Source organism: Balaenoptera physalus (genome assembly GCF_965194825.1).
Source record: "Balaenoptera physalus genome assembly, chromosome: 7".
Lineage (NCBI taxonomy): Eukaryota > Metazoa > Chordata > Mammalia > Artiodactyla > Balaenopteridae > Balaenoptera > Balaenoptera physalus.
Window position 1 is genome coordinate 31,928,672 of NC_138886.1, and position 27,160 is coordinate 31,955,831.

General features: G+C 36.2%; 1 protein-coding gene across 7 annotated transcripts in view; it reads right to left on the reverse strand.

Moving 5' to 3' along the window:
• INVS (inversin) overlaps positions 1-27,160 on the reverse strand; it is a 156,367-nt gene that overhangs the window by 124,039 nt on the left and 5,168 nt on the right. For all 7 annotated transcript variants that reach the window (XM_082468568.1, XM_082468569.1, XM_082468566.1 and 4 more), the window contains exon 3: positions 13,894-14,060. In XM_082468568.1, the coding sequence (XP_082324694.1) occupies positions 13,894-14,060 (167 nt within the window). The remainder of the gene's footprint in view (positions 1-13,893; positions 14,061-27,160) is intronic.

Consider the following 27,160-nt stretch of genomic DNA (forward strand, 5'->3'; position numbering starts at 1 on the left):
TAGGATACCACCCATAATTTCTGGCTAGACTTTCCCTCATTTTCTGCCCATCCCCGTGATGTCCTCAGTCCCAGGTACTCCAAGTCTAGCTTGTCCACTGTCAATTGAATTACAAGTTCCACTTCTGACAGATCACACATAACATTTCACTTTTTTTTTTTTTAACTCCAGGAGATAATTTAAAAATATTATATAAAAAATTTCTCATTATTTGTTACAGCTACATAACGTTCCATTGTGTGGATATACATTTGTTCATTCAATCAGTTCTTTAAAAGGACATTTCCCTTCATGCTTTTTCTATTACAAATACTGCTGCAATTGAATAGTCTTGTGCATACACCATTTCTTATTTTTACCAGTGTATGTTTGGGATAGATTTCTAGGAGTGGAAATGTTGGGTCAAAGGTAAATGCATATTCTTGTTAATTTTGCTGGATATTGTTTAGTTTTCCTCCATAGGGACTGTACTATTTTTCATTCCCTCTAGCAACAGTTTTGCCATCAGAGCATACTGTCAAACTTTTTGACTTTTGCCACTGTAACATACGAAAAACATGTTATTGTAATTTTAACATGCATTTGTCTTTTGATAAACAATGTTGAGCGCATTTTTCCATATTTAAGGGTCACTTGCATTTCCTTTTCTGTGAACTATCTATTCATATCTCTTGTTCATTTTTTATAGAATCATTGGTCTTTTTCTTCTCCATTTTATATATTAGGGATATTAACCTATTTGATTTTTTTGTTTCTAATTTATTTATTTATGGCTGCGTTGGGTCTTCACTGCTGCACGCAGGCTTTCTCTAGTTGCGGCGAGCGGGGGCTACTCTTCGTTGCGGTGTGCGGGCTTCTCACTGTGGTGGCTTCTCTTGTTGCGGAGCATGGGCTCTAGGCACACAGGCTTCAGTAGTTGTGGCACACGGGCTCAGTAGTTGTGGCTCGCAGGCTCTAGAGCGCAGGCTCAGTAGTTGTGGCGCACAGGCTTAGTTGCTCCATGGCATGTGGGATCTTCCCGGACCAGGGCTCGAACCCGTGTCCCCTGCATTGGCAGGTGGATTCTTAACCACTGTGCCACCAGGGAAGTCCGGGATATTAACCTATTGTTAATGACATAGCTTGCAAATATTATTTCCCAGTTTGTCTTTCTTTTTCTTTGCTTATGATGTTTTCTAGAGGGAAAAGTCTTTCTTACTTCTATGTAGCCATATTTATTAATCTTTTTCCTATCACTTCTTTATTTTGATTCAGAGATAGGTTTCCCCTATTCCCAGATTATGCACTGTAAACATTCATGGTATTGTTAACATTTTATAATATGTATACAGATTACCATTCAATTAAATAACAATTTAAAGCATACACCTGGTGCAAATATTTGCACACTCACAAACACACAAAGATTTTACTAGTTTACAATCAGTACAGCATTGAAATGACCAGTTACATACATGGTTAGAAATTTATAGTCATTACTTCAAAGTGTAGTCTGATATTTTAGCCCAAATTCCTAACAAATTGTTTGCAAAGAGTCAGTCGGATGAATGACAAAGAGATAGAAAGGATTCGAATAAAAAATTGAAAGAATACAAACTATATCTTCTGATATCCAAAATTGTTTGAGATAAACTGAGTATACTCAGTAAATTTCCTTAAAATGAGTAGTTTTATTTTAGCTCTATGATGTTAACTTTATGATGATTCAGAATCTGAAATACTTTAAATATTTAGACAGAGGTTGAATTTAAATACTTCAAGATATATAGCGCAATGCCTCAAACATATTAAATAACAAAAATTTATTTGTTGAACAAAATGAATGAATTACACACTCATCAGAATTGGAATGGCAAACAAGTACACTCTGACAGACTATATAAAATTTTTCAAGAAGTCTGGTTACCACTGATGACATAGTTTAGACAAGTATAAAGAAAGAATAAAATAATCTTTTAAATTGGTGAAGTTAATTTTAGTAGTAGTGTTTCAATGATCAAGCTTTCCTGCAGGCAGGTTCTATTTTGATATTAAAGATTAGGATGAGAATCTGGTGACTCATGTGTGGGAGAGATGACAACTATACTGGATGAGAGACTCAAGAACCAAGAGGACCTTGACAGGTTGCACAATGAACCCAATTCAATTCACCAAGCATTAACTGAGTATATGTTAAGTACTAGGCACTGGAAATAAAAAAGATGACTATGGCCCTCTTCCTGATATTAAGATGCTTACTGTCCATGGGGAAATCAAATGGGTAAACAAATAAATATCTTTTGGTGCGATAGGTGATATAACAGTAGTTGAGTACACAGGTACTGGAGGAACAAAGGAGGGAATGGTAAACTCTACCTAAGTCAGTCTGGCAAGTTCAAAGAAATGATTAAATATAGGTATGATAAAATGCTATACTTGAGTCCAAAACCACAACAATATGAATACAGGATGAGTTTAATCAGTAGGAAGTATAAAGTAGACTTTAGAGGTTTTGTTTGAAAAATTTTCAACATGAATCAGCTATATTTAGTTGCCAAAATGCCAAAGATGAACGCCATGCTATACTCTGTGCTCATCAAACTGGCACTGTATTCTGTTCTAGGTGTCTTATTTTAAGGGGAATTTAGGCAACTGTGTACATATACGGTGAAAGGGATCAGGATGGAACAGAAACTTGAAAACATATTATATGAAGAAGGAATGAAGGAATAGATAATAGTAAAACTGGAGAAAAATTTCTTTACTTGGCCAAAATGATTATTTTTTATTAAGACGTGTCAGATCATGTCATTCCTTTCCTCGAAACCCTCCAATGCCTCCTTTATCATTCAGAGTTAAAACATACTCCTGACAATGGCCAAAAGGCCCTACTGAGTCTGGCCCGCATTTCTTCCTTGTCCTCATCACCTACTGCTCTCCCCTTGCTCACTCATTATAACCACACTAGCCTCCTTGTTACTCCTCAAACATTCCAGGCATGCTCCCACTTCAAGGTCTTTGCTCTGACTGTTCCTCCAGCCTGGAATGAAAGAAGGTTCTTCTCTCAGCCATTCACATGGCTAACTTCCTCACCTTCTGCAAGTCTTGCTTCAAATGTCACCGTCTCAATGAAGACTATCTTGATTGCCTTATTTAAAATTCTAACTTGCCCTCCCCAGGTGCCTTCTCCCTGGCTTTCTTGATCACCCTTACTTTGGCATTTTTGTCATATTTCTGTTATTATACTAGTAAGTGATCATCTGGGCTTTGTAAAATCTTAATGGTCAAAAGAGGTAGAAAGAGTCCTATGATTGGTCACAGGGAAAATATTGTGCCCAGGGGCTGACAATATTCATACTATAGGAATAATAAGCCTCCTGATTTCCACTCATTCAATTCTGAATAGTAAAATACAGGTAGGAAAAAGACAAGAAGAGGAAATTATATGAACAAATACAGTTCTATGACATAAGAAGGTAATTAGCAAATTAATGCTCAAATCTTTTGAAATTGATGTTATATACAAAATTAATTTTTAGATGTTTAAATGAAAGTAAATGGATCTGAAGTTCCTTTTTATCAGCTGTAAAAATATTCACTGGTCCTGTGCCCAGAGTTTAAAAGAAATCAGCATGAGTCTAATGAAAAACAAGCTGTAGGTCTCAGGGAAATTCAATATATACTCTTTCTTTTCCTTTTAGTTTTTGATTGGTTTCCATGGGAATCTAGGCTTGTGGGGATCTCTAATCTATTCATGGAAAGCAGATGCTTGAATTTTCATGACAGTAAAAGTGGGGGTCAGTGAAGAGATAAAGATGATTAGAAAATGAATATGGTTGTAGGAAACATGATCATGTTCAAAACAAAATGCTGCAAGCCACGTAGATTTAAACAATCTGCAAGGCAGTTCTACTGTGTTTGAGAGGTATTATATCATAAAGAAAGAAAACACTGGACTTAAAGGCATTAGCTCTGGTTTCAAATTCTGAATCTGGCCCATAAGGAAGAAGCCCTTAGGAGAGCAGTTCTCCTGGGTTCCCTTACCCTGCTGCTCTCTGCTTGAGCGCCCCTTTCCAATAAAGTCTTTCGCTTTGTCAAGAAAGAAGGAGAGGAAGGAAGGGAGGGAGGGAGAGAGAAAGGAGGAAAGAAAGAAAGGAAGGAAGGAAGGAAGGGAGGGAGGGAGGGAGGAAGAAAGGAAAAGAAAGAAACCTTTAGGTATTTCTTTGGGGAGTTGACAGGGAAACTGATTGGATCTGAGAATTACTCTAAGACAGAAGAACCAGAGGCCTGAGAAAGTAAGCTGCAGAAGAGTAACTCCTCTTTCAGTGGAGCATTATCAGGAGCACTGAGCGGGGAATCAAAAAAAAAACAAGATAATTCCTGACTCTGCAAATGACGAAGTGCCTTGAAGAACTCAAACTAGACCTCAGTTTACTTCTATAGAAAATAGTTAATATTCAACTATTCTAACTGCTAAGAAGCTACTATGAAATTAAATAAATTTTTTCTTACTAGAACTATGTTACAACTCAAAGTAGTGATTTCAGTGAAGATTTGCTGACATGCTGTTTCTTGTGACTATAAATTTCATCTATGCAGGTGGAAGTACATTAACTATAATCAAAGTATTAAAGAATGGACAGGTTTTTATTTCAGTTCTCAGATTTGTTTAAAAATAGACCAATCTGGGTTTTGGTTGGAACACTCATTTGAATATAAGACCCTAATTATTTGAAACCAGGTTCTAAACTGGAAAGCCAGACGACAGGTTTAGATATAGTTTCTAAATACTCAGAAGAGGACGAAACTGATGCTAGTTTGAAAACCTCAGAAGTTAGAATGTAATGAAGCAAAGATTCTTCAGACTTAGACTCTGTCTGCCTGGAAAAGGTAGCTTAGCTAAGGTTGAAGTCAAATGGGGTAAACTGCAAGGGTTGTCTAACATAGCCCCTCTCAGTCCAGAGATGTCTTGAGAGATCATTAAAATTCCAGAATATAAGGGTTTCATATGCTCAGACTTTCCTACATTTCTAGGTAATGTGGGCATTGCAAACGTCTTTTGGTGCGTTCTTTTAGAAGCACACCAACATCTAAAACCCCACTCGCTTACTCTTCAGATATCCTCTGGCAACACAGTTTGTGGCAGAGTGGGCAGCTATTAAATCGGTTTTAAATAGATTGAGTGAATACAGCCACAGAGAAACCTGGAAGTACCCACTAAATACCCCAGGCCATCTTGTTGCTTGCTCAAGTTTAAGAACCACTGGATTAGAGCACAGATACAAGGCTTCCAGATAGCTCCTGAGGTGAAGGCTGGGGAAATGTGACCTGAGTGCTTAAAAGCCTAAGCCAGAAACAAACAACCCAATCAAAAATGGGCAGAACACCTAAATAGACATTTCTCCAAAGAAGACATACAGATGGCCAAGAGGCACATGAAAACATGCTCAACACTGCTAATTACTGGAGAAACGCAAATCAAAACTACAATGAGATATCACCTCATACCAGTCAGAATGGCCATCATCAAAAAGTCTAAAGGGGCTTCCCTGGTGGCACAGTGGTTAGGAATCCGCCTGCCAATGCAGGAGACACGGGATCGAGCCCTGGTCTGGGAAGATCCCACATGCCACGGAGCAACTAAGCCTGTGTGCCACAACTACTGAGCCTGCGCCCTAGAGCCTGCAAACCACAACTACTGAGCCCGTGTGCCACAACTACTGAAGCCCGTGTGCCTAGAATGCTCCGCAACAAGAGAAGCCACCTCAGCGAGAAGCCCGCACACCACAATGAAGAGTAGCCCCCGCTCGCCGCAACTAGAGAAAAGCCTGCACGCAGCACCGAAGACCCAATGCAGCCATAAATAAATAAATTAATTAATTAAAAAAAAAGTCTACAAACAATAAATGCTGGAGAGGATGTGGAGAAAAGGGAACCCTCCTACACTGTTGGTGGGAATGTAAATTGGTACAGCCACTATGGAGAACAGTATGGAGGTTCCTTAAGAAATGAAAAATAGAACTACCATATGATCCAGCAATGTCACTCCTGGGCATATATCCAGAGAAGAACATGGTTGGAAAGGATCCATGCACTCCAATGTTCACTGCAGCACTATTTACAATAGCCAAGACATGGAAGCAACCTAAATGTCCATTGACAGGTGGATGGATAAAGAAGATGTGGTATATACATACAATGGAATATTACTCAGCCATTAAAAAGAATGAAACTGCCATTTGTAGCAACACGGATGGACCTAGAGATTATCCTACTAAGTGAAGTGAGTCAGACAAAGAAAGACAAATATCATATGATATCACTTATATGCAGAATCTAAAAAAAAATGATACAAATGAACTTATTTACAAAACAGAAACAGACTCACAGACTTAGAGAACAAACTTCTGGTTACTGGAGGGAAGGGTGAGGAGGAGGGATAGATTGGGAGTTTGGGATTGACATGTTCACACTGCTATATTTAAAACAGATAACCAACAAGGACCTACTATATAGCACAGGAAACTCTTCTCAGTACACTGTAATAACCTAAATGGGAAAAGAATTTGAAAAAGAACAGATACATGTATATGTATAAGTGAGTCACTTTGCTGTATACCAGAAACTAACACAACATTGTTAATCAGCTATACTCCAATATAAAATAAAATTTTTTTTAAAGTATAATAATGAATAACAACAACAACAACAACAACAAAATGGCCTAGCCCAGGAACCATTCTTGCTTCCATTCTCCTTTTGCCTACCTACAAATAATGGTCACCAAGTTCTAGACATTTTATCATTTTTTATAATAGACTTTTATTGAGGTATAACCTATATGTAATAAACTGCATAAGTCTCAAGTAAACAGTTTGATAAATTTTTATGTAAGTAACACACAGATCAAGACATAGAACATTTCCAGCATCCCTGAAAGATTCCTCATGCCACTCTTCAGTCACTACCTATCTCTTGGGTAACCACAAATCTGATTTGGGTCACCATATCGTTTTGTCTGTTTTTAAAATTCATATAAATAGCATATATATCTGACTTCTCTCATTCGACACGATGCCTATGAAGTTCATTCATGTGGTTGAATGTATCAGTAGTTTGTTCTTTTTTATTGTGTAGTATTCCATTGCAGGAATACACCACAATTAATTTACTCATTTGCCTGTTGATAGGCATTTGGGTTGTTTGCGTTATAAGAACATTTGCTATTTCAAACAAAGCTGTCATGTATGTTCTCATACATGTCTTTTGGCGGAAAAAAGCACTTATCGCTCTTAGATATGACTGGCGTTGGGGTGTGAATTGCAGTGATCGTGTGTGTGTGCATGTGCGCACATGTATTTTTAACTTTAGTAGATATAGTTGGTTTTTCAGAGTGGATGTTATCAATTTACATTCTTACCAAAAATATTTGACAGTTCCATTTGTTCCATACCCTCACCATCAGTTGGTACTGTCAGACTTTTTCATTTTAGACATTCAAATGGTTGTGTGGTGGTATCTCATTGTGGCTTTAATTTGCATTTCCCTAATTAATGATGTTGAGCACCCTTTCATTTGTCTTTTGGGCTTTTGGCTATACCCTTTGTAAACTAGGGTTACGTGTTTCAACATGAATAAATCTCACAAACATGTTAAGTCAAAAAAAAAAGCAAGTTGGAGAGTAACACACAGTATAATACCATTTACATAAAGATTTTAAACATGCAAAATAATATTATTGTTTCTGGGCATGTAAATATATATAAAGTAAAAGTAGAAAAATACACATGGGAATTGAAACCACAAAAATTAAGATAGACTAAGGTGGCAGAAGAAGAGGGGAATGGGATTTAGAAGATAAGAAACTTCAAGTTTTATGTCATTTTAAAAAATCAGAAGTAAAAACTTAAAAAAATTCAGGTTCATCTCTTCTGGATATTAGGTACCTGAGTGTTTTTATATTATTTTCTATTCTTACCTATAAGTTTAAGATAATTAATTTAAAAATAAGACAGAGAACATTCAGGCATATGCAAAGGCAAAGTGAATGATGAATAATTTATTAAGAGACGAGAACTGAAAGGAGAAATGACTCCATTTCCTCATCCAATGGCTAAATGGACTAGAAGATCCTAAAAGATCTTTCTGTTTCTGATGTCTACTGATTCCTAAAGACTAATTTGATGTGTACATGTGTATTGCAGCATAACTAATAGCAATAACATTGATAACTTACACTTCTAGAGGGTATATTTCTCCACCAAGCAGAATGCTTTCTATCTAAGAACTCATCATTCCTATGTGGTGGACAGGGAGAGGTATTGTCCCATTTTATAATAAAGAAATTGAGGCATACAAAAATTATATTTGTTGAGAAATTAAGCTCACAGAGTGTTGTAAAATCCTACTTACAAAATTATGTGTTGGGGTGGATAATGAACAGGAATAAATAATATATAATTTAAACTCCAACAGTTTTGAAGACTATACCATTCATGATAAATTTATCTGATGTTCACATTGATTGATTCATTCATTCCTTCATTTATGTATTCATTAAACAAACATTAACTGAGTCTTTATTAAATGGCAGGAACTGTGTTAAGACTGGAACTATAAAATCAAATAAGGGACTTCCCTGGTGGCGCAGTGGTTAAGAATCCACTTGCCAATTCAGGGGACATGGGTTCGAGCCCTGGTCCGGGAAGATCCCACATGCCACGGAGCAACTAAGCCCGTGTGCCACAACTACTGAGCCTGTGTGCCACAACTACTGAAACCTGTGCGCCTAGAGCACATGCTCTGCAACAAGAGAAGCCACCGCAATGAGAAGCCCACATACCACAACGAAGAGTTTCCCACGTTTACCGCACCTAGAGAAAGCCCGCGCGCAGCAATGAAGACGCAATGCAGCCAAAAATAAAAATAAATAAATAAGTTAGTTAAAAAAAATCAAATTAAGACATGACCTCTGCCTTCAAACAGCATTAGAGGGGGTGAAATATAGATAAGTGAAATCCATGGTTAATTGTTAGGTAAGGAGTTATGGTAGAGGTATACGTACTGAGGAGGAATAATAGAATACAGAGTTGAAGGGGACCGGGTAGGGGTTGTTTGGTGTTTAAGTGTTGAGTACGTGTAAGATAAGGAAACCAAATACTGTTAGGTGGTATTAAGTTTTCCAGAAAAGTTTCAGAGGTATTCTACTTTTCTCCTTTACTTTTTATAAGTCATTAACATGGAAACAACATATTTTTAAAACTGAAAATTAATATTTAATTTTCATAGATGAATGAGAATTCTCTTTGTAAACCAAAAAAGAAAAAGAACCCAACCACAACCTGAAGCTTCTTTAATTTTTGTGTTTAACATGATATAATTTTTCAAAGTGGGTAGTCTTAATCTTCTTGAAGCCAAATTAATAACTTCCTGGAAGATTAAAAATGCATAACTATTAAAATTTAGTGAGATTGTGAAAGCTTTTTTTTTAATCCTTATGAACAAATAAATGTATCTGTGGAAGTCAGAGAAGTAGTAGCTTCCCAGGAGCAAAACATTTCTAACAATTAGATATCTTTTGTGAGAAACCCAGAAAAGGTATGATTGATTGCTTTCTTGGATTAAACTGAGGGTACTAAATGAAAAACAAGTTAGGTACAGATGTTCAGTATATTGAGATTAATTTTATTCTCATCGGTATCATTTCCTTAGCTGCTTGGACTGACAGCAATTTGTTTCCAGAAAAGTGAATACGTGTCAAAATAACTAAGTCAATCAACACAGTTCAGTAAGTTTTTCCTATATATGTATTTTGAAACTGGATAAATGTTTCTAATAAACAAAATGTCTAGCATTTGTATTCATAATGACTTTCTATATAAGTAACATAAAACGTATTCATTCGTTCAACAAAGACATATCAGACACTGTGTTAGACTCTGGGGGATTCAAAAATAAATAAAACAAGTCTCCTCCTGGAGCTCCAATCTAGTGGGAAAGAGGCAAGTACATACAAGATAGTGGGGCTCTAATAGAAACACAAACGAAATGCTACGCGAACGTGAGTTTTTCTTACTAATCAATCTAAGGTGCCATAACATAGTTCACTATCACAAAAAACACAAAACCATAATAAATAATATATGAGAATGGTTGATCTTTGGGTCAGTAATAATAACAATGCTATTTACATGTTATGGCTGCTGATATTTTATAAAACACTTAGGTATAGTAATATCACACATAGGTATATGTACCTTACAGTAGATAGGCCAATTTTAATTATCACTTAATATCTTTATCTATGGTCTTTGTAAGCAACTTAAGAGTAGGAATCATGTCTTTCATCTTTGCATTCCAAGACCTAGCACAGTGTTTGTTGCACAGTAACAGTTTTAACGTATGTTGAATGAATGCATGCATGCACATATATATGAATATTGATGTTACATAAATAGCTCACTTCTGAGTTCACAGACAACAGAATTAAGTGCGATAGACAATACTTGAAAAGAATATTTGATATCCAAAATATGAGAGAGGTTCACTAAATAAAGGGATGTGAAGTTTACTAGGGATCGGTACTGACAGTACCTATTTATAGCAGACATGTGATTCATTTTTTAATATTCTCTCTAGATGTATAATCATGATACACAATAGACACTTGGCAACTACTTATTGAATGAACAGTTCTACCTCCACAGTGTATCTATTGGATCCAACTGTTCCTCTCCATTGGCCTGAACTGTAATAACTTACTATGTACCTCCATTCTTGTCCTCTTCCAAAGTAGCTTTAGTTGCCATATTTGTCCCCCTAAAATAATTTGATCACGTAACTTCCATTCTCAAATTTCCTAAGTAGCTCCCTAGAATTCAGGACCCTTCATTTAAAAAATGTAATTAAAAAAAAAAAAAGGTATAGGAAGTGCATAGCACAAAAGTCCGGCACTGGCACACAGCAGATACTAAACAGCTAAACATTAATGAGTTAGGTTGTCCTGGGAAAATGAGTTATTCCTATGTTTTAAAATGAGAATGGATCCCTACACAAAAATCAATTTGTTATGTATTAAAAGATTTAAGCAGAAAAGAAAATATAGGATAACGTAAAAACAATCTCTGCTTAGCTCTGTTTAGTCTACTAGCTGTTGTTTACTGCTAGGTTTCTTAGAGCCTCACCCTATACAAGCAGAGTTTAGGCAACTGCTAATGACTTGAGAGGAATTTGTACTCAGGTTTTCGGGTTCCTTCTCCGTGGTCCCCTTCTCTTCAGGAGTTTGCCCTTCAAGTTCCAGCTACTGCTAACACCAAACTACACCTGGGTTTCCCCAGCTGACTAAGAATCCTGCTTCCTGCTAGGGTTGTATTCTTTTGCATTCCAATTTGGAAAATGCCTTGAAGGAAAAAGCCAGGATAAATGCAGAGCTAATTTCATGTGCTTCCCTTCTCTGAACGATCCTGCCTATGCTGACTGCTCCCAGTGCCTTCAAACAATATGTTTTGTTCAGTTTTCAGATGTGTTTGGCAGATGAGCTGGTCTAAAATAGGTGGTCGTGGTGAGAACTTATGCCTAGTCATGAAAGTCTCGGGTTGGTTGCTCCTTTTTGTGATTTCTTCTTTTATATCTTTAATGTTCCATCAATGGTTAGTTTATATTGTGTTTCTAATGGTGCCAATATCTGATGTTTTTGATAGAAATCTGTTTATTGTTTCAGCTGACTCTCCTTCACGGTAGATTGATTGCTCATGTGTTTGGTGATCTTTCACTGTGAGATCATGTTTGGTCTGTTTTAATATGGGGGAATCCTGGAAGTTAAAGGTGAAGATATTTTTTCTAAGAGAATTTGTGTTTGTGTCTGCTTAGAGGCAGGGTGGGCTACAGAGCCGGGACATATCATCTCCAACTATTTTTGAAAATTATTTCTAGATCGTCCACCATCTTATCCCTGCCCGAAGTATACTACCTCTGATTTCTTAATCATGGTGCTTTTGCATGAAGCACAAAACCAAACACAATACCCAGGTTTGATCTGGACAGAGCGGAGTATTAAAGAATGATTATCACCCTTGTTCTAGAAATTCTACTACCGCTGGTATAGCTTAAAGGTATATTATGGCTTTTGGCAAACATGCAAATACAAACAGGAACACAGAGATGGGGAAACGCATAATTATCAGATAGTTGAAAGAACATGAAACTTGTTACTTATGAAATCAGCTATGTAAACTGTGACATGTAAATCATAGTTCTATTTATTCTTTGACACTAAAGAAATCACTGCTTAAAAAAGTAAAGGAGAAACAAAAGGCAAACAGAAACAATGCACTGCATCTCACAGAGAGACTTAGCAGCTCAGATGTCTTTGTGCTCTCCCCTTCTCTCAACCTTTTCCACATTATACCTCTACAAAAACGTCATACTGTTGGACCATCAACTTAAATTCTTTTTCTTTCCTCACATGATCCACTTGATGTGCAGTTAGTTTCCCCCAACTTACATTTTTAAAGTTGAGTTTTAAACCTAAGTGAATCACAATGAAAAAATCTAAAGTGTGCCAAATTCTTAGTGCTGGGGTTATTCCCAATCTGAAATGTTTATTTTTTAATGATAACAAGTTAAATAGAGTTACCCTTCCTGAGTAAATAATTTTAACAGCTGACAAGCCTAGGTGAAAGGTTATAAATACCTGAGCAGTAGTTAAAACTGAGATTGAAAATGAGAGATTTTTAAAAAAATTACTGTAATGAAAAGCAAATTCAAGAGCAATAACTTTGGAAATAACCTGACAGACTTAACTGATAAGAGCATATAACTAGCATATTCAGAAGTATATCTTCATGTCAGTCTCTTTTTATGCTTTCAACTAATGAAAAGGTACTTTTCTAACCCCTCAATTAATCAGCTATATCTGGCTCACATTTTTTAATGGGCAATAACTCTAATAGTTTCTGCTGGATCTAACTAATTTTCATTGCTTTTTATTTCCAAAATACATAAGTCAAAAATAACAAAGAGAAAAATATCAGGCACTGGAAATATATTTTATAGACCAAAATTTTATGGTGAGAAAAATCATTTTCAGATAAATAAGTCTTCAAATAAATTTAGAAGCTTCCCATTTTATTTATTTTGATATGTTTAATCCTAAAAAACTGAGCTCTTAACAAGCCTTTGAAAACTTGACATCATTTATACTAGCAATATAGATTTAGAGTTTTAAAAATTTGAAAATACATTTCAGAAGATAAATTTCTTTTATGCTCCCTAATGCCACATACTTTATGGGCAACTACAACTTTTTATTGTAAAAGTAACATGCATTAAGGAAAACATTTTAAACAATGAAAAGTACCAAAATTCATATATATTCCCAATATTTAAACTCAACCACTATTGAGATATATATACATTTCATATATATATATTTTGGTCATACCGCACAGCTTTTAGGACCTTAGTTCTCCAACCAGGGATCGAACCCATGCCCTCTGCAATGGAAGCGTGGAGTCCTAGCCACTGGATCGCCAGGGAACTCCCAAATCCAACCACTGTTGACAGTTTAGTGTGTGGTGGTTTTCTTTTTTTCTTTGCCTTTTCTCATGCATAAATTGATTTGTAATATAGTTTAATCATATTAATACATATAATTTTATTTCCTTTTTCCCAACTTAACTTTAGATCAGAAAATAAATTCCATCGCTGGAGGAACTTGGATAAGTGAAAGCAGCCACTGATGGTTATCTGTGCTTACTCTCCGCAGTTTAAAGATTACAGTTTTTAGAGAAAACAAATGAAACTAAGAGTTATATACTTGTGATTTCTTTACCATCTGTCCATCTCACAGTTTCATTAATCAATTAACAAATACCACAGAAAAGGTTTACTCTTCACGGTAGTTTTACTTCTCACCTTTTGAGCTGCAAGATGGAGGGCTGTTCTCTGGCTATGGTCAGTTTTATTAACATCTGCTCCTGCCTTCAGGAGAGTATCTGCACAATCCAGTCTGTCAGCCAACACACAATACATAAGTGGTGTTCTCCCAAATTGATCTTCTTTGTCTTTAAGGGCAGAATTTCCTATGAGGATAAGAAAGAGATAGTGATATTTGATAATTATTGTTGTTATTACTAATATAACTGTGAACTATATTTACTAGCTGTTTCTTATCAAGTACTGTGGTAAATGCATTAAATATATTATCTCATTTTTACTCACCCTATGAGATAGATATTACTGTCCTTATAGTATAGGAAACTGAGACTTAGAGAAGTTAGGTAACTTGTACACATTACAATGACAGTAGGGGGTGAAGCTAAAATTCAAACTGATTGTTGACTTTAAAGGGTATCTTCTTAACAACTCTGTCATACTAAATTAACATTTTGAGATATGAGGTTATTTTTTTCCTCCCTTACTCCTTCTGTGAAAAAATACTTAGTGTAGATCATACACTAGGCATTGTGGTATGTCTTTGAGATCTACAAAAATGAATCATGGTTGGCTTCCTGTTTTAGACTATATGGAGCAAATGTATACTATCATGATCCTCCTGTTACTTAAAACTAAACACCTCAGGCAAAATAAATGAAAGGTGGTGAAAAGAAGGCAAATTGGTTAGGGAACTATGAAACTTCAGGAACAACCTGGTATTGAGTTCCCTGATTTTTTTTGTTTTTTGTTTTTTTTTGCCTCCTACACAAAGCCAGCCTGGGTGCTAAAGTAGCTCACTAGAAATACCAGTGGGCACATACACAAAATTCCCCAAGAAGCCTGCTCTCTCCAGTCAAAATACTGGGAAGCGAGTAGCTCTGCAGGAGTGAACTCTTTTGACTATACTTCTGCTACTCAAAGCACATACAACAAAACAAATTGTACCTCTTTTCCTCTCCAATGGATACTGCAGAGACTGTGGGGAGGAGCCCTATGAAGCACTGTGCCCTGAATTAGGCAAAGGATAGCAACAAGGTGGTATCTTTCCCCAACCAGAGAGTGGGGAAAGGTTATGGAGAGGAGGAAGCTAGAGAAAGCAATTCTTTAAATCAGTGCATGATGCCATGGATAACTGAGCAGCCCATATGTGAAACTGATCAGAGTCAAAATAGCAAAAGCTTTGAGAATGGAACTCTTGGTGGGATGCTTCCCAGGTTCTAAATTGGCCTGGGTAGCACAAAAATGGGGCAGACCAGAAAATAACTTGCAAGAGCTCTCAAAACTAACTTGACATTTGAACCACAGTCTACAAAATTGGAACAAAATATTCATTCTAAACCTAAACAGATTGTCAGTGTACTAAAATAGGAGATTTAAAGTAGGATCCAGAGTCTCATAACATAATACACAAAATGTCCAAGATATAATCCAAAATTACTAGACAAACCAAACACCAGGAAAATATTAGACAAGAAAACACAATCAGCAGGCACCAAAACTGTGATGATACAGATATTAGAAATATCTGACAAAGATTTTAAAGCAATGGTCATAAAAATGCTCTGACGAGCAACTATGAATGCTCTTGAAACAAATGGAAAAATCCAAAGTCTCAGGAAAGAGAGAAAATATAAAGATGAACCCAGTGAAAAATTTAGAATAATAAATGTTTAAAAATAAGTGAAATACCAGACTTCCCTGGTAGCACAGTGGTTAAGAATCTGCCTGCCAATGCAGGGGACACGGGTTCAAGCCCTGGTCCGGGAAGATCCCACATGGCGCGGAGCAACTAAGCCCATGAGCCACAACTACGGAGCCTGCCCACCGCAACTACTGAGCCTGTGCACCACAACTACTGAAACCCACATGCCCAGAGCCCGTGCTCCACAACAAGAGAAGCCACTGCAATGAGAAGCCCATGCACCGCAATGAAGAGTAGCCCCCACTCGCTGTAACTAAGCCTGCACACAGCAAAAGACCCAATGCAGCCAAAAAAAAAAAAAAAAGTAAAAAAACCAAATAAAATAACCAAAATAAAAATCTCACCTAATAGGCACAATAGCATAATGGAAATGACAGAGGAAAGAATCACTGAACTTGATGACAGACCAATAGAAATTATTCAGTCTGAACAACTGATAGAAAAGATAGAAACAAAAAGAATCAACAGAGTCTCTGTGGGATAGTAACAAAGTTTTTACCATTTATATCATCAGAGTTCCAGAAAGAGAGGAAAAAGAATGAAAGGCTGAAAACATATTTGAAGGAATAATGGTTAGAAATGTCCCAAATTTGGTGAAAGACACAAACCTACAAATTTAAGAAGTTGAACAAAGCTCAAACAAAATAAACCCAAAGAAATCCATACTGAGTCAATCAAAATCAAATTTCTGAAAACTAAATTCAAATTACAGTGTATTTCTCATAAGAAACTATGGAGGCCAGAAGGCAATAGTACAACATTTTTCAAGTGTTGGGGGGAGGGGGAAGAACTGTCAACTCAGAATTTTATATCTAGTGCTTGCATAGGGCCAGGGGTAGGGAGAAAAGAGGAGGAGTGTTTGAGGGGTCATAGCTAAAGGGTACAGGGGTTTTTTGGGGGGTAATGAAATAAAATCAATTATGGTGATGTTTGTACAACACAACTCTGTGAATATACAAAAACTACTAAATTGCACACTTTAAACTGGTGAATTGTATGGTATATTGGTATGGTGGATCTCAATAAAGCTGTTACAAAACACTCTGCTACATACACATTAAAATGGACTATTAAAAACATTTAAGAAATGCAGAGGACGACAGGAATGGGGGATTGAAAAACAGAGGAAACAATATGTAATAAGTTGGAAATCTTAAATTCTAACATTAATGATTCCATTATTGGCAACTGGTATAAGCACACCAATAAAAAGATTAAAAAAAAAAAAGGGGGCTTCCCTGGTGGTGCAGTGGTTGAGAATCTGCCTGCCAATGCAGGGGACACGGGTTCGAGCCCTAGTCTGGGAAGATCCCACATGCCGTGGAGCAACTAGGCCCGTGAGCCACAACTACTGAGCTTGCGCGTCTGGAGCCTGTGCTCCGCAACAAGAGAGGCCGCGATAGTGAGAGGCCTGCGCACCGTGATGAAGAGTGGCCCCCACTTGCCGCAACTAGAGAAAGCCCTCGCACAGAAACGAAGACCCAACACAGCCACAAATAAATAAATAAATAAATAAATAAAGGAGGACCCAACTATATGTTGTTTATAAGAAACTCACTCGAAATATAATGGCATAAATAGGTTAAAAGTAAAACAATGAGCACAAATATACCATGTGAACACTAATCAAAAAAGCTGGAGTGTCTATATTAATATCTGATTAAGTAGACTTCAGAGCACAGACAATTACCAGAGACAAATAGAAATATTATACAATGATAAAAGGTTCAATTCATCAAGAATACATGACAATCCTAAATGTGTATGTACCAAACCACAGAGCTTCAAAATACACATAGCAAAAACTGGGAGAATTGAAAAAACACTTGAAAAATTCACAATTAGAGCTGGTAACTTCAACACCCCTCCCTCAATAATTGTTTGAACCACTAGAATGAAAATCGCAAGGATAAAGAAGAAGCGAATACTATCATAAAGCAGCAGATATACTGGTATTTATTGAACATATTATCCACTGACAACCAGATACACAGTCTTTTAAAACAACCATGGGACATTTACCGAAATAGACCACAGATTGGTCATAAATGTTAACAGATTTGAAGAAGCGAATTCATATAAAGTATGTTCTCTGACCATAATGTAATTAAACTAGAAATCAATAACAGAAAGATAATTGGAAATCACTGAATATTTGGGAATTATTCAGTGATTAATTAATTAACTATGATTAATTAACTATGTGTTCAACACATAGACAATCCATTGGTTAAAGAGAAAATCTCAAGGGAAATTAAAAAATACAGTTAAGTGAATGAAAATAAAAATACTATTGTAAGATTCCTACCCTACACATGAGGGGAGCTTAGAAGGAAATATACAGCATTGAATACTTGTATTAGAATAGAAGAATAGTTTCAAATCAGTGATCTATGCTTCTACCTTAGGACCCTCTCCCCCCCAAAAAAAAGAAAAAGAAAAAAAAAAAAAGAGCAAATTTAACCCAAAACAAGCAGAGGAAGTACATAATAAAGATTAAAAGTAGGGATCAATGAAATTAAAGTCTGAAAAACACTAGAGAAAAATCAGTGAAGCTAAAAGTTGGTTCTTGGAAAACATCGATAAAATTGATAACTCTTCAGTCAGATTGATCATTAAAGACAGAGCAGACAAAAATTTCCAATATCAGGAATTGAAATAGGGATATCACTACAGAGCCTATAGACATTAAAAGGAAAATAAGGGGATATTATAAATAATAAACAATTTTATGCCCATAAATTCACGATTTAAATAACAAAAAAATAGACATATAGATCAATAGGACAGAGGTGAGAGTACAGAAATAGACTCATATATATGTTCAATTGATTTTTTTGGAGTAACAAGTATTCTTTTATTTATTTATTTTAAAGTTTTATTGAAATATAGTTTATTTACAATATTGTGTCAGTTTCAGGTTTCGAGCAAAGTGATTCAGTTGTACATACATACATACATACATACATATATATATATCTTACATTCTCCTCCATTATAGGTTACTATAAGATATTGAGTATAGTTCCCTGTGCTATACAGTAGGCCCTTGTGGGTTATCTATTTTATATTTAGTAGTATGTATATTTTAATCCCAGACTCCTAATTTAATCCCTCCCTGATCAATTGATTTTTGACAAAGGTGCAAAGGCAAACCAATAAACAATTTTTTAAACAAATGGTACTAAAAGTATTGGACATCCATATACAAAAAGAAAAAACAAACCAAAACCTCTCAACCTATACTTTTCATCATATACAAAAATTATCTTGAAATCAATAATAAATTTAAATGTAAAATCTCTATAACTACATAAAACTTTTAGAAGCAAACAAAGATGAAAGAAAATCTCTGTGACCTTGAGTTAGGCAAAAATTTCTTAGATATGATACCAAAGAACAATCCATTAAAATATCGATAAATTGAATTTCATCCAAATTTAAAACTCTGCTTGAAAGACACTGTTAAGAAAATGAAAACACAAGCCGCAAAAATTAGGAGAAAATATTTGCAAAACACATATCTGATTAAGCCTTCTATCCAGAATAAAGAAAGAACTCTTACAAGTGAATAATAAAAAGACTGATAATGGATTTCCCTGGTGGCGCAGTGGTTAAGAATCCGCCTGCCAATTCAGGGGACACGGGTTTGATCCCTGGCCCAGGAAGATCCCACATGCTGTGGAGCAATTAAGCCCGTGAGCCACAACTACTGAGCCCGTGTGCCACAACTACTGAAGCCCCTGTGCTCTGGGGTCCACGTGTTGCATCTACTGAAGCCTGCGTGCCTAGAGCCCATGCTCCAAAACAAGAGAAGCCACCGCAATGAGAAGCCCACGCACCGCAATGAAGAGTAGTCCCCGCTCGGCACAACTAGAGAAAGCCCACATGCAGCAATGAAGACCCAACGCAGCCAAAAAAAAAAAAAAAAGACTGATAATGACATTATAAGATGGCCAAAAGGTTTGAATAGACATTTCACCAATTAAGCATATGAAAGGAGGCTCAACATCATTAATACACAGGGAAATACAAATCTAAACCACAATGTGATGCCAATACGCATCTATTAGAATGGCTAAACCAAAACCAAAATAAACCTGTCAATACCAAATGCTTGGTGAGGATGTAGAACAACTAGAACTCTCAGACTTTGCTGGTAGGATTGGTATCATAGATGGTACAGCCACTATGGAAAACTGTTTGCCAGTTTCATAGCAAGTTAAATATACACTTACTACATGGCCCAATAATCTCTTCTAGGTGTTTATTACTCAGGAAAAATAAAAGCATGAGGCTTATGTTCACATAAAAACCTGCATGTGGATGTTTATGAAAGCTTCATTTATTATTGCTAAAAACTAGAAACATCTCATTGTCCTTCAACTGGAGAATGACAAAAGAAACTGTAGTACATCCATACAATAGAATACTGCTCAGCAATAAAAATGAATGAAGTACTGATCTACTCAATAACATGGAAAAATCTCAAATGCATTATGCTAAGTGAAAGAACTCAGTCTCAAAGGGTACATATTGTATGATTCATTTACACGGCATTCTGGAAAAGGTAAAACCACGGGACAGAAAACAGTGGTATCTAGGGGCTGAGATGCGTGGAGGGATTGATGATAAAGGGACATGGGGGAATTTTGGGGTGTGATGGACCCGTTCTACATCTTGACTGTGGTGGTAATTACATGATCATATGTTTGTTAAAATTAAATAACTGTACACTGCAAAAGCGTAAAAAGCTCCATAAACTTTACTTAAAAACAACACCAAAAAAAAAAAGATATCATGGCTCTTGCCATGTACTTTAAGTGAAAAAATTTTGTTACTTTCATCACAAACAATGACCAGGTATTCACACACTGGCTAAAGGTAATCATATATGAGTTGAGCATGAGGGAAGCCAGTTACTTTTAAGGTATTTTGGCATGAACTGCTAATGGGGGAAGAAAACTGAGCAAATGAAATATTTGCTTTGGGGAAATACAAATGCTAGATGAAGAAAGAGAACGTGTCACACTTCTGTCTGAGTTGTTTTGTTCCTGAAACTAAGCTGTTTTAGCTCTAAATATTTCAATATATATTTAAATTTTGTATATATTGGGACCCAGAAGTACTTCATAGCTTCTCAGATAACTCACTTTGCTAATCCATGTTTCCATGTATGCTGGTAATAAATCAAGAAAGGTCACTGCTCCTGAAATTTGAAAGAGCTTTACAAAATACTTAGGTTGTGTATAGTAACTACTGGAAGAGGCAGGGTTTTTGTTTTGTTTTGTTTTTTTCAGAATCTTGGTTTTGAAGATGAGGCAAGTTTTGCATTTGACTCAACATATCTGATAACAGAAGTTCTTATGCACAAGTCTTCTGAGTGGTCACGCAGTGCTAGGTGTTATTTATTTATTTATTTATTTTTGAAACATCTTTATTGGAGTATAATTGCTTTACAATGGTGTGTTAGTTTCTGCTTTATAACAAAGTGAATCAGCTATACATATACATATATCCCCATATCTCCTCCCTCTTCGTCTCCCTCCCACCCTCCCTATCCCACCCCTCTAGGCGGTCACAAAGCATCAAGCTGATCTCCCTGTGCTATGTGGCTACTTCCCACTAGCTAGCTATTTTACGTTTGTCAGTGTATATATGTCCATGCCACTCTCTCACTTCGTCCCAGCTTACCCTTCCCCCTCCCTGTGTCCTCAAGTCCATTAGGTATTATTCTCTATACAAAGACCTCCAATATCTAATCCAGAAGATTCCAGAGATTCTATCACTGCATTTATAGATAAGGAATCATTTAAACCCAAACTCATTAACAGAACTAAAATGTATTACAGGTAGAGCATGTTCCTTTTATCACTTGAGCCCTTCTGGAGTGAAAATGATACTTACAGAGAATACGCTGTAGTAAAAGTTAGTCTCCAGTTGTCTTTCATGATTAACGGCTACTCTCTACCAGCATCTTATTTGTTAGCGTTAAGCAAAGAGAGTAGTACTTAGTATTAGCAAGATGATAGTAATTCATATTATAATCACCCCCCTCCACCCCCACCCCAGTGAGATTCTTCCTTGGAAGCTTGAGTAAAGGAGAGGATTTAGGACCTGTGGTCACAAGAACAAATGTGATAAATGGAGGCAATCATCACACATTGGGACAATCCTAACTGATTAGGTTTCTCAGGGCCAAAGTGGAGCCAGAACCACAGGGGTAATAGGTCACTCTACCTCCCAGGACACCAGTTGCTCCACTCTTACCAAGTCGGCTGTAAGATACAGGGAAACTTCAAGCCTTCTCTTCAATCCCTGACATACTTTGCTTTTGTGTGACGGGTATTTATACTTCCCAACAGAGAAGATTTAATTGGGTTATGTCACCACCATCCAATATGTTGTGCCTATAAGGAAAATTTCTGCACCTGAGGTAGCTGAAAGCATGTATCCCCTAGTCATAATTAGAAAAAGCAGCACTTAGTCTCACCTGGGTCCTGTTTTGAGTTGCTTTTCGGGGGATAGTGGTTCTATGGCTAGTTTCTGAGTGGTGAGTGTCCCATTAAGTTCTGAGCTTCCTGAATGAGAGTAACTGAGAAAGGCCTGTTTCTTTATCTAGCTACCTTACTCCCTTCCTTCGTTTCCTCAGTTACAACATTCAGCCAATACCTGTCCAGTCTCCACCATAGCTTATTTTGATGAATGAATTAAATGATTTATTGTTTGTGTCTGGTAACTGCAACATGTTATACAAATGTGGGGCTTATGATGTAAACTAGTATTCACTGGATGGCAGTGCATTTAAATTTGCATTCCTATCAGGAACAGCTAATATAGGATGCAGCTGGCTAGTGTGCTGTGTTGTTTTAATTATTCCGGCAACTGTGGAGGTAGCCTCTAATCCATGACCAACGGGGGCCGGCATTCTACTTGGGCTCAGTCTGAACATAGCTCAGAAAGCTGAGGTGGAACCATGATTGCGCTACTGCATTCGGTTATTTTAAGGCTAGTTGAAGCAGAAGAGTCTCTGTATGTATGTGTAGAAACCAGAGCTCCAGCTCTAGCAGTTAGAGGAAATGACTGTCACTTGTAGTGACAGTTGTGCCACTCTACACAATAGCTATGGCGCCATACTGTCCAACACAAGTAAATCCAGCATTCTCTACTGATATTTTATTTGCTTGCTCTAAAATGTTACCTTTGTGTGGCATCAAAGATGCATTTATCTGTTTTCACCTACTTCTTACTTCACACCTTTCATATTGTCACCATCATCTGTGGTCATTTAAAAATATCTGCTTATTGTAATAGAGGCAACATGGGAACAATGGAAAGAAGATAGGATTCATAATCCAATGACTTGGTTTGAGTTTCAACCTTGCATTTATTAACTATGCAACTAAACTGCTTAACTTCTGAGTCTCAGTGTCCTAATTTAAAATGAGAATAATAAAAATAACATGGGACATATTATATTTTGAGGGTACTTGAGATTTTAGAAAATATTTTTACATATCTCATTATCATTGTTGAGGTATCTTAAATATCATTTACACTCATTGCTACTTTGAAATTATCATAGTTGTTAGATCTGCCACTAGATCTTGCTATTTACTGTGTTAAAAAAATGATTGCAAGTATATTGCTACACCATAATTTGAAAATACTTTGATAACTGTATTTCAGTACAGTTGATTTTCTTTTGATTCTTATTATATTATAGTTAAGCTCTTAAAATATATATTTCTGAGAAGGGGTCCATGAAGTTCACCAGATTGCCAAAAGGGCTCATAGCACAAAAAAAATTCAGAAAAGTTCCAACTAGATAACCATTAATTTCATCTGTCAAGGTTTAGACCTAATCATCTTTCTTGTCTTTCTCATTCTCTATGTACTCATACATACGAATGTGCATGTATATGTAGACATATCTACCCACACATGGAGGCCCCATATGTTAGTGGTTAAAAGCATGGGCTTTACAATCAGTCTTGCAGGCTTCAATCTCAGTTCTGTTACTTATTAGACAAGTTACTTAATCTCTCTGCATCTCAGTTTCCTGACCTATGAAATGAGGGAAATGAGAGTACCCCAAACTCTTTGTGGTGTCTTGCTATTAAATGAGTTCATAAGTTACAAAATGCTTAACACAGTGCTTATATAACATAACTTTATGAATGTTGGCTCATTTTATTGCTATTATTAGTATGGATGCATATACATATAAGTATATTTGTAAATACATGTATATAAGCAAGCATTTATAAAACATTCAATGACCCTAACCCTCAGTGACAGGGTTGAAGTAAAGGAAGAAGGAACCTGAAATAATGTCACTGCTCTACCACTTATGAGGCTCCTTGCCACACCCAACTACTGTGTTGGGAGATGTTATAAACAAAGAGAGACAATGATTCAGAGAGATTTATATTAGTGTAGAACATGGACAGGCCAACAAAAGTTGTAGTAGAATCAGAAATGGTGCTGCTTGGTCACTTCACCACTGCAAATGCCCCAAACACTGTTAGCAGTAATGCCAGTAACCATCATTACACAGTGAATATTTACCAATTATTTTGTTTGGTTTTCACAAAGAAAGCAGCATCATTTTTTTTCTTAGCATTTAGAGCTTTTCATTTTGAGACATTTCTGAAACTATGTAAGATTGGATTATTTTACAGGAAATCCAACCTGATATAATAATAGTAATAAGGTTCTATTTATTGTCTACAATGTGTCAGGTGCGAGGCTAGATGTTTTACAGTCATCATCTAATTTAACTGTCCCACAGGCAAAGTATTATAATCTATAGTTTACAGATGAGGAAACTGAGGCTCAAAAAGATTAAGTGGTTCAAGCCAAGGTAATATAACTGATAAATGACAAAGCCAGAATTCAAGACTCAGGTTTATCTGACTCTAAGTCTATAACCTTTCTACTACATTACATTGTATAGTATTAAAATGAATCTACTAGAATATATTACCAACGATGTCTCTGGTATTCAATTAAATTACTTGAGATGGATATTACAAGAAAAATCTACTTATGTATAAATAATAGTCATAGCATGTAAGGATTTTACTATGTATGTTTATGTTTTTAGGGCCCAGGACTGAGCCCTAATTCATCTGAATCTAGGATGTAATGAGTTATGTTAAAACATTAATCTATTGTATTACACTAAACACTAAGAATTGCTACTAAAATGATGTCTCATTCAGGGAAAGCCTCTTCACTCCTCCTCCTGGACAATGGGCAGCACAGAAAGTGTTCGATTTAATTAGTTGTGTATGTAGAAAGAGATGCTCATCTGTTTCCATGGAGTCAAACACATCACGACATACTTCTCCATGGAAACGGAGAAGGGAAAACAGAAAATGCTAAAGTGAATGAATTCACTGAGCAATTGGTGAGCAAAGATTGAAGAAAAAATATAACTCATTTGTAGTACTATGTGACTAGTTTAGAAAAGAGAAATAGCATATATTTAGAGATAGTCACTCTCGTGCTATATAAAAGAAGGTACAAGATGCATTGAAATTTAAGATGTATCTTAATATTAAAAAATAACCCATTATTTGATAGGAATATACAAATGTTAGGAAATACCACAGAGCAAAGGTATTATTGTCTTCGCACGGACGACAAAAATGGCAGAATTCTTAAAAGGTGAACAGCTCAAAGTCAGTAATGAATAAGGGGTTCCTTAGACAAGATGATAGAAAACATAGGGGACCAACTTATAAATACATTTATCAGCTCTGTACTGGTTTCACATCATGATTGCTTCTTTGTTTCTAAGGAATTTTTTCTTTGGGGATATAAAATTATAGGAATATTTCAAGTTTTATTATGTAATACATTAATTTATATGATTGAGCCTGTATAAGTGTTTTGAATTTACAACACACTGCATACTTTGTTCCCTTTGAAGATTATATTTCATGTCAAAATAATAAAAGATTTATTTTATAAGATATGTTTTCTTGAGGAATTCTGACTTAAATAAAATTTTTTTCCAATGGAATTTAGTCCTAACTTGTCTCTCAATTCAATTCAACTCAATTCAGATTTAATCTCAGCCCTCTAGATGATTATAGACTTCTTGGGAGGAAAGGTACTTAAAGAATGATTATAATATTTATTTACTCCTTCAACAGATATTTCTCATGTAGCTACTATGTGCCAAGCACTGTGCTGGATTTTGTGTATATAATGATGAACTAAACAGACCTAGTCTACACTCATGGAGGCTCTTAGCTTACAGAGGAGAGAGACATTAAAACAGTCATACATATACACACAGAATTACAATCTGAGATAAATTTTGTGAAGGAAAACTGCAGAGTTCCAAGACAGGACACCATGAACAGATTTCACTGAGAATGGATGGGCAGAGCAGGCCTCTTTGAATAAGTGACCTTAATGCTGAGATATGAAGAATGAGTAAGGGTCAGTCAGACAGAGAATGGGGAGAATAGTATTTCAGGCAAAAGCCCTGAGATGGGAAAGGGCTTACAGATTTGGGAAATGAAAATAAAGCAGGTTTTTCTAGGAAGAGAGTGGTGAAATGTGAGGTTGGAGAGGGAAAGAGGTACAGGTACACTTTCAAATTTTATTCCAGGTATAATGGGAAGCAATTAAAGAGTTTTGAGCATGAAAGTGACATAACTGAGTACACAATTTTTAGTACAAGTAAACATGGAACATTTAGCCAAAAAAGTCCAGAAAAGGCAAAGCTAAACTATAGTGTTTAAGATATATAACTAGGTGGTAAAACTACAATATAATTATTACCGTAAACATCAAGACAGCAAATGAGTCCAAGGGGGAGGGAAGGATGCAGTGGGGCTCTGGGGGAACAATGTTCTGTTCTTTGACCTAGTGATGATTACACGGATGTTTGCTTTATATTTTTGTTAAACTGAACATTTATGTTCTATGGACTTCACTATATGTATATTTCAAAATAAGAAAGCATGTTTTATTTTCTTTCAGAAAAATATGGATTGAGATAAAGAAGTGGGGATGAGTGCAGGTGGCTCAAGAAGCTTGGTTTTGGTGACAGAGGGTGATAATTGTCCCCATATCCATTCTCTCATTCTTCTTTTTGGGAACTGAACACCCTGAGTTTTAGCTGGGCATGATGCCATCCAGGGAGAGAGAGTTTTTTTTAGCCTCTTTTGTCCTAGGTGTGGCTCTAAGTCCACCCACTTCCAGAATGACAAATTGCTATTCTGCACTCTCTCCTTCCCCCTTCCTGCTGGCTGGGCTGTGACTACAGTGGAAGAATCTGCCTTTGACCCAGAGATGGAAGCCACATGTTGAGAATGGCAAAGCTAAGCCCTAGCAGCATCCCTGGATGATTTTATGAAGCAGAGATGTTTATCCACCCTAGACTGCCCACTTACCTTTGTACTGTTATGAGAATGAAACATAACCTCTATCTCATTTAAGTCACTGTTATAGCAGTTTAGCCCATGTACTGATACACTTACACAAAGGAAAGTTGAGAGATATGGTAATACCTAGAGGGGG